The sequence below is a fragment of the Orycteropus afer genome, unplaced genomic scaffold, assembly GCF_000298275.1.
Source record: "Orycteropus afer afer isolate SDZICR_OR568_19922 unplaced genomic scaffold, OryAfe1.0 scaffold00061, whole genome shotgun sequence".
NCBI classification, from domain to species: Eukaryota; Metazoa; Chordata; class Mammalia; order Tubulidentata; family Orycteropodidae; genus Orycteropus; species Orycteropus afer.
Window position 1 is genome coordinate 3241299 of NW_006921648.1, and position 8659 is coordinate 3249957.

Here is an 8659-nt window from a genome sequence, read left to right on the forward strand (position 1 = left end):
TCCCTCCCCGCCGCCGCCGCTTCCTCCTGCGCCCTCCGCTCTAATTAGTTCCTTTCGCAGCTGGAGAAGCAGCGCCGAGCGGGTGGTCACCTCGGCGCGGGGCCCCCACGGGTGGGGCGTCGCGTTCAGCGCCTCCTGGCTGCCCTAGCGCCTGGCACTGCGGAGAGATGGGGCCCTTCTTTCTGATCTCACGGCCATGTAACCAGCGGGGAAACTGAGGCACACAGCAAGGCTCAGAGAAGGCTACGGGGGACGTGGGCACCTTTGATTAAGATTGTCTGGGGCCCGGAGCCTGGAGTTCACCTTTCTGCGGGGATGCCCTTCACCTGATCTCACTTGTCTTCTAAATCCGCAGCCGCGTGTCTCCCCCACTGGTTATCCTGGGTGTCACAGGAGGTGACACCCTGGCTGATCTCAGGACGCCCCGCCCAGGCTTCCAGTCTGGGCCCATCCCCTCTCTGGGCCCCAGAAGGCTGGCCAAGATTTCTAGGAGCCCGTGGACCTGGCTCTCGCCTGCCTCCCCTCCACCCAGCCTGGGAACAAAGAACGGAGCCGCAGCCCAGAACTGGCCGCTGCCGGCTGAGGGTGGGGTGGGAGTGCAAGGGGACACTTTGAGGTTGGCCAAGGTTAAAACAGGAATGGGGTCACAGGAGGTCTTTCCCCCCAGGGTGGGGGTGCTGTGAGTTCTGGGCTTTTGAGGTGGCTCCTTCCTCCTTCCCCAGGAGGGGAGGCGGGGGCTCGGGTGGGCTCTGGCTTCCATTGGAAAGAGCCCCTGCCTCTCTGGGCAGAGCCCAGGGCAGGAAGTAGGGGTGGGGTCCCTGGGGATGGAGAGCTTGGGGAGGCTGGAGTCCCCCCCTGCCCGTCTTGGGCACTGTGCCCGGGCCCGCCCTGGGAGACAGGCCCCTCCTGGGGCCCTCTCCAGCTCTGGGTTGAGGCAGTGCCCCGAAGGTCTGAAGAACCAGGTCATCCAGGGCCCGAGGGAGTCCCCCCAGCCCCTGGGGGAGGCCAGCGGGGGGCAGTGCCAAGGGATGGCTCAGGCAGCCTCACAAGTATCACCTGGGCAGCCTGATTTCCCAGTTCCCAAAACTTCCCGAGGCCTCCTTGCCCGGAAGGTCAGGGCTGGGTGGGGGGTAGGGGCTGCGGGGAGGCCTGTGGCCCTGGGCCAGCCAGGGACCAGGCCACCAGCCCTTCCTGGCTCCTGAATTCTTAATCAGCATAAATATTTACTTCCTTCCTCCCCTTCAGACTCCCAGCACAGAGGCGCTTCAGGGAGGTGGCTGGGCCAACATCTAAAAATAAACAGGTGGAGGGACAGGCAGACACAGTGATAGACAGACATCACTGAGGACGGTCCTGGATCCATCTCTCACCTGCTGCTCTGCGGCTCCAGGAAGGGGAAGGTGGCAGTCTGGTCCCAGCCCCCCTTGCATCACTGGGGGTTCTGGGGGTGCAAATCCCACAGATGCGTCAGGCTGGGGGACTCACCAGCTCCAACCTGACGAAGACTATGGGGACCAGTAAAGTCATGTGCCTGAGTCCAAGGCCAAGCAAGGGTAGCCTCCCGTGCTAGGGACCTATGTTAGCCATTTGCTGGTGGGATCTTGGGGTATGTTGCCAGAGCAGAGAATGAAGGAAGGGACCACTTCCTGTGAGCCACATGGTAGGTCCTGGCCAAAGTGGCACTTCTCTGGGAATGCTGGGGACCAGGTCAGGTGCAGAGCCGATAAAGTTCCTGTGGGGCTTGGCCAGGAGAAGAGGTGTGGGGTATGTGGGCTGCCCTCTGCTGTCCTGCTCTCTCGGAGAGCCTCAGGCACTTTGTGCACACCTGGCTCAAACGATTTTAGTAACAAGTGTATGGGGTTAAGGAGCCCTGGTGGCGTAGAGTCTAAGGCATTTGACTGCTAAGCAGAAGGCTGGTGGTTCAAACCCACTAGCTCCTCCGTGGAAGGAAGACTGGGCAATTTACCTCGGTAAAGATTTACCACCTTGGAAACCCAGTAGGAGTCATCATGAGTTGGAATTGACTCGATGGCAGTGAGTTTTGTTTTTTTCTTTAGACTGGGTTGACCTCTGAGGCCCCTGCTAGCCTGGGCAGGCCACAGCTCCCAGCTGCCCCCTGGTGGCGGTCCAGGGCCTTCTGGCTCCTTGTGCTTGTGGGCACCTTTCCTCCAGGCCTCACCTGGGAGGTGCGCTCACCGGCTTGGGCCCCATGGGATCCCCCATGGCCAGCTGGCGAAATCTCGGGACTGGAGCTCCTGCCTGGGCTTTGCACGGCTTGCCTGGGGCAGCCTCCCAGCCTCAGTCCCTCCAGAGCAGTCACACCTGCCTGCTGGGAACAGACGAGAGGACACAGTTTGCTCTGTGGCCTGACTGGCTCAGACGGGGCGTGGTTTCCCTCTCAATCGGAAATGACTGCCGGCCTTGCCTGGCCAGCACCAGGGAGGACTTGCTTTCAAACGTGCTACCTCCCAGCTCTGTCACCTGAGACAGTTCCGCTTAACTCATCCTCAAGGCAAAATGGAGACCATGAGCTTAGAAAAGGCTGTGGGAGATGGACCTGGGACCATGGAGGGGTGGTTGGCTCTGTACCACTTGCAGGCCGGGGCTGATCAGGTCTCCTTGCCTGGGGGGCAGGCTCCCATTGCCCCCACACCTTCTGCCTGCTTGGCTCCCATGGGCTTTAATGGGTGCAGCTCGAGGAGGAACCTGGGGTCAGAGTGTCACAGCACAGCTTCTGTCCTCTTCCAGGTTCCTGCCTGAAGATCAGCCTGGTTGCCCCCCTCACCTCCTGCTGCCCCTGACCCCAGCCTTTCATCACCATGCACTCCTTGGACGAGCCGCTCGACCTGAAGCTCAGTATCACCAAGCTCCGGGCGGCGAGAGAGAAGCGGGAGAGGGCGATGGGCGTGGTCCGCCACCGTGCTCTGCACAGGGAGCTTGGCCTGGTGGACGGCAGCCCCACCCCAGGCTCCCCAGGCTCCCCGCCCTCAGGTACTGCACCCAGGGCAGGGCAGGGGTGACACTGAGCCCTGATTGAACAGTGGCGATGGGGACAGTCTCCACTGTGCAGCCACCAAGATGGAACTGCAGGCCCTCGCCGCTTAAGGCCTCCCCCTTGCCCTTGATCCTCCCAATAGCTTCTTTGGTTTTTTTGTTTTGGTGACGTATGTGAGGAGCCCGGGTGGTACAGTGGTTAAGCACTGGGCTGCTAACCAAGCTGGCTGCAGTTCGAATCCCCCGGCCCCTCTAAGGGAAGAGATGTGGCAGTCAGCTTCTATAAAGATGACAGCCTTGGAAAACCTATAGGGCAGTTCTATTCTGTCCTCTAGGAATGCTTTGGGTCAGAATTGACTCGACACAGTGGGTTTCGAATGAGCTGAGTAGGGAAGCCCAGGGAAGTGGGATCTAGAAGCAACGGTAACAAAAGGTTCCATGACCTTTTGCGGCTGTGTGCTGGGCAATCAGGATAGGAGGGGACTGAGTCCAGTGAGTGCATCCTAGGGGCTGCTTGGGGCCCAGGCCCAGTGTGGTAGTCACCACTTCTGCTCTGTCTCCGTGTGGACCCCAAAAACCAGATTCACTACATGTGGGAGCCAGAAGGCTCTCGGAAACGCTGAGGCAGGAAGCATGGGAAGGGGTGACGGGGAGCTCTTCCCCAGGCTGTGCGCCCAACTGTTCTCATCTGTAAAATGGGCTCTTTCCCCTTCCCATGCCACCCTCTGGCTGAGCTTACACGGGGCTGCTCTCTCTCCTGTCACACTAATCGGTGATACAGCCTGCCCCCAGACACCTGGAAGCTCAGGTGGTCTGAGGTGGCACGTGTCTGCACCCAGGGTCATGGTGGGGTACCTAGCTCCAGCTCCCCCAGCATTGTGCCTCTCTCTCTCAGGCTTCCTGCTGAACCCCAAGTTCCCTGAGAAGGTGGACGGCCGCTTTTCAGCGGCCCCTCTGGTAGACCTCAGCTTGTCCCCGCCATCCGGGCTGGACTCCCCCAACGGCAGCAGCTCACTGTCCCCTGAGCGCCAGGGCAACGGGGACCTGCCTCCTGTGCCCAGCGCCCCGGTAAGGAGGGGCTGAGGGGCTGGAGAGCGAGGGCGACAGGGTGGCGGACCTGTGAGCAGCAGGGCACTGAGTAGCCTGCCCTGCCCCCTCATCCCAGGACTTCCAGCCACTGCGCTACCTGGACGGCGTGCCCAGCTCTTTCCAGTTCTTCCTGCCCCTGGGCTCCGGGGGTGCCCTGCACCTGCCCGCTTCCTCCTTCCTCACCCCTGCTAAGGACAAGTGCCTCTCGCCTGAGCTGCCCCTGCCCAAGCAGCTGGTGTGTCGCTGGGCCAAGGTAAGTGGGGCCAGGAGGAGAGGGGTGTGGGGCCGGGTGGGTGGTGCCATGTGGGGTTCAAGCTCTCCCCACCGTGCAGTGTAACCAGCTGTTTGAGCTCCTGCAAGACCTGGTGGACCATGTCAACGACTACCACGTCAAGCCAGAGAAGGATGCTGGGTACTGCTGCCACTGGGAGGGGTGTGCCCGCCACGGCCGGGGCTTCAACGCCAGGTGAGGGGGGCTGGTGCAGGGCCCTGGGGCGGGGGCTGGGCCCCGGCGACCAGTGAGCTGACACACTTCCCCTTGCCTGTGTCCCACCTGGAGCAGGTACAAGATGCTGATCCATATCCGCACGCACACCAACGAGAAGCCGCATCGCTGCCCCACCTGCAACAAGAGCTTCTCCCGCCTGGAGAATCTGAAGATCCACAACCGGTCACACACAGGTGAGGGTCACACACAGGTGAGGTCACAGGTGAGGGTCACACACAGGTGAGGGTCACACACAGGTGAGGTCACAGGTGAGGGTCACACACAGGTGAGGGTCACACACAGGTGAGGTCACAGGTGAGGGTCACACACAGGTGAGGTCATACACAGGTGAAGTCACAGGTGGGATCCCACAGGTGAGGACACACACACAGGCAAGGTCGCACACAGGCAAGGGTCACACCAATGAGGGGACACACAGGTGAGGATCGCACACAAGTGAGGTCACGCACAGCTGAGGGTCATATACAGGTAAGGGGCATGAATGAGGAAGGGGACTACAGAGGACTCAGCCTTGGGCATCCAGGAAGCAGGCATCCCAGGGCAGGGGCATTCAGATAGATTAGAGGCCCATCTGTTTGCCTGAGTGCCATCTGGTGAGGGGAGCCCTCCTGTGGGTTGAACCCTGACTACTCAGCGCCTAGCCACGTCGTCCTCTGTGGTGCTCAGCACAATCATGTGTTTCCCCTTATAGACTGTGTGCTTCCTGATGGCACAGACGGTGTCTGCTTCAACCCTTGCGCCCTTGGCACACAGTGGGGCCACTGCTGGCCAAGAGAAAGAGATCGCCAGCTACATCTGTAATTTACAATTTTCTAATTGCCACGTGAAAAGACAGGGGTGGAATTAATCATGGAAGATGTTTTATGGAACCCAGTGTATCTCAGTATTAGAAATGAGAAGTCCCTGGGGGGCGCAATGGTTAACGCATCTGCTGCTAACTGAAAAGTCAGCCATTTGAGTGCCTTGGAAGAAAGGGCTGGTGATCTACTCTGGGAAGATGATAGGTTTTAAAACCTTTGGAGCCCCGTTCTCTAACAAACAGAGTTGCCGAAAGTCAGAATCGACTTCTTGACAACTCCAGCCAAAACCAAACTCAAGTACCATTCAGCTGCTTCTGGTTCACAGCGACCCCCACTGGGTTCACAACATTGTCAATCTTTATGGAAGCAGACTGCCTCAGGTTTCTTCCATGGAGCCACTTGCTGGTGGTTTCAAACCACCGACCTCTTGGTTAGCAGCCAAATGCCTTTACTGCGCCACCAGGGCTCTCTTGATGACAACTGGTTATGAAAACAGTCTTGAAACCCAGTGTGTACTTTCCATGCGCGGCCCTGCACCGTTCAGATCAGCCATGTCCCAAGGGCTCCACGGCCACGTGTGGCTGGAGGCTCCCATCCTGGTCAGCGCAGTAGCAGAGCTCAGTGTATGCAGAGCCAGTCTGGAGTCGGGACCGAAAAAAGGGGCAGCCAGGGTCCTGGCAGTGAGTCATCTCCACAGTCACTGTTCCATGGGTCAAGGTAGTTCCCACTGTCTGAGGTCCCAGCAGAGCGGCAGCAGGCAGGGCCGAGTTCCCCATAGCTGGTTTGGCTGTCCCCACCTGTGCTGGGGGTGGACACCCAAACTGGACAACCATGCTCTCGGGGAACTCCGGGGCTGGGGGATATGGGGCTGGGGGAGAGAGAGCCCTCACGCCCATGGCCTGCCCCACAGGTGAGAAGCCTTACGTCTGCCCCTATGAGGGCTGCAACAAGCGGTACTCCAACTCCAGCGACCGCTTCAAGCACACACGCACCCACTACGTGGACAAGCCCTACTACTGCAAGATGCCTGGCTGCCACAAGCGCTACACGGACCCCAGCTCGCTGCGCAAGCACATCAAGGCCCACGGCCACTTCGTGTCCCACGAGCAGCAAGAGCTCCTGCCGCTGCGCCCACCCCCCAAGCCCCCCCTGCCCGGCCCCGACGGCAGCCCCTATGTCAGTGGGGCTCAGATCATCATCCCCAACCCCGCCGCCCTCTTCGGAGGCCCTGGCCTGCCTGGTCTGCCCCTGCCCCTGGCCCCTGGCCCCCTCGACCTCAGCACACTGGCCTGTGGCAACGGCGGGGGTGGCGGGGGTTCGGCAGGCATAGGCCCTGGGCTGCCAGGCCCTGTCCTGCCGCTCAACCTGGCCAAGAACCCGCTGCTGCCCTCCCCGTTTGGGGCCAGTGGACTGGGCCTGCCCGTGGTCTCCCTCCTGGCCGGCTCTGCTGGCAGCAAGGCTGAGGGGGAGAAGGGGCGTGCGTCAGGGCCAGCCAGAGCCCTGGGCTTGGAGGGCCGCAAGACGCCACTCGAAAGGACTGAGGGCAGCCGCTCCCGGCCCAGCCCTGATGGACCACCCCTGCTGCCAGGCGCTGTGCTGGACCTGTCCACCGGACTCGGCTCAGCAGCCAGCAGCCCAGAGGCGCTGGCTCCGGGCTGGGTGGTCATCCCCCCTGGTTCCGTGCTGCTCAAGCCAGCCGTGGTGAACTGAACACCCAGCTCCTGGCCCCACCGCGACGAGCGGAAACCTTTCTGCGAAATAGCAATAATGCCCTCCCGCCCGCGGGGACCGGCCGCCTGTGCTCCCGGCAGACCAGCCCAGACTCGCTGGCCCCCAGGATGGGGCTAGGGCACTGCTGGCTCCCAAGGGAGGCCTGGAGCTGTTGTCCAGAGAGCTGGGCTCCTGGGTGCTAAGGTGGTACCCACTTCTGGCCCTCCTGCCCCGGTTCACTGCACCCTCTGTCCCGCTGTGATTCCTACCCCGGAGCCCGTCCTCCACCCCGTCCACCTGTCAGCCGCAGGGAGGGTGGGGACGGGTGGCGCCTGCCCCCACCTCAAGACTGCTGTGACCAGGAGCCCCCTGGGAAGCAGAGGCCCCACCTACTCCTGCCTAGCTTCCGACAACCCTGCTCCCAGGGCTCTGTGAAACCCTTTCCCGCTGACCCACCCTCCACAGGGAGGCCAGAATAGACGCAGGCCGTGGTAGAGCCACAGAGAGAAGCCACCGTGTTCCTGCTCACCCCACGACAAGGTGCCTCCTGCTTCCTCCAAGGGAGGCCTGCTCTGCCCACTGCTGTGCCATGCCCCCTTCCAGAAACAGCCAGCAATGCTGAGGGTTGGACGATGGTGACAGTCCCCAGGGCAGGGACACCTGCCCACCCCACCTGTTCCCTCACCTCTGAGCCTCCCAGGAACCCCGGGAACATGGAAGCAGGTCCAAGGAGTCTTGGGCAGGGGAGGGCAGAGGTACTAGGTGGCGGCAGTGGGCCAGGGCAGAGGTCTGAGCGACAGGCCAGCCCCTGCTCAGGGAACAGGTGGGCCAGCTTCTTGGCTCCTGGGGACCCCTGCAGCTTGCCTGAAGCACGTCCACCTTGACTGGTCACCAGAGTTACCCTGCGGCTGGGAGGCTGGCTGGGGAGACTACAGGCTGGGACACCGCTCCTGTTCTGGGTGCCAGGCCATGACTGCCACACAGGAAGGTGGAGAGCAGAGCCGTGCCTGAGTAGCCCTTCACTGGGGAGGGAGGCTGGACGAAGGATCGGGATGGGGCTTTCGTGTCCTGCGGTAGCCCCCTTCGTCCCAGTGCCCTGGCCCAGCTGCCCGGTCTACGCTGCCCCAGAAGACCTGGGCTAGGTTCAGCAGAGGGTAAGCCCTGTGTACTACAGCCACTGCCAGACCCAGGTGGCTGGGCCCCCACCATCCCTGGGACTCCCACTGACCCCTTCCACGGTGGAGCACTAGCCTGGCCGCTGGCACCTCTTGGCTGCTGGCCTTCTGTCCTTAAGGCTGCAGGCTGACTGAGCCCCTCCACCTCCCCAGTCGAGGTGTGGGGTCCCCAGCAGCCCTGTGGTGCTCCTGGCTGCCCCCTGGAGCAGCTTGCTGGCCCCATCCCTTCCTGGACTGCCCTTCTGTCCCAGAGGGGTCACCCTGATCGGCACCCCTGCTGCCAGGCCTAGGACCCCAGTCCCTGCCAGTGTTGTCTCTGCCCCTCGAAGGGGCTGTGAGCCAAGTAGGAGGGAGCTGGCCTCCCTTCCCCAGGCCTCCCACTG

General features: G+C 61.9%; 1 protein-coding gene across 1 annotated transcript; it reads left to right on the forward strand.

Moving 5' to 3' along the window:
• The first annotated feature begins 2819 nt into the window (after positions 1-2819).
• GLIS2 (GLIS family zinc finger 2) lies at positions 2820-7101 on the forward strand. Its single transcript, XM_007939581.2, has 6 exons — positions 2820-2991; positions 3890-4062; positions 4160-4336; positions 4416-4549; positions 4646-4764; positions 6302-7101. The coding sequence occupies exons 1-6, from the start codon at positions 2820-2822 to the stop codon at positions 7099-7101; spliced, it is 1575 nt and encodes a 524-aa protein (XP_007937772.1).
• The last annotated feature ends 1558 nt before the right edge of the window (positions 7102-8659 follow it).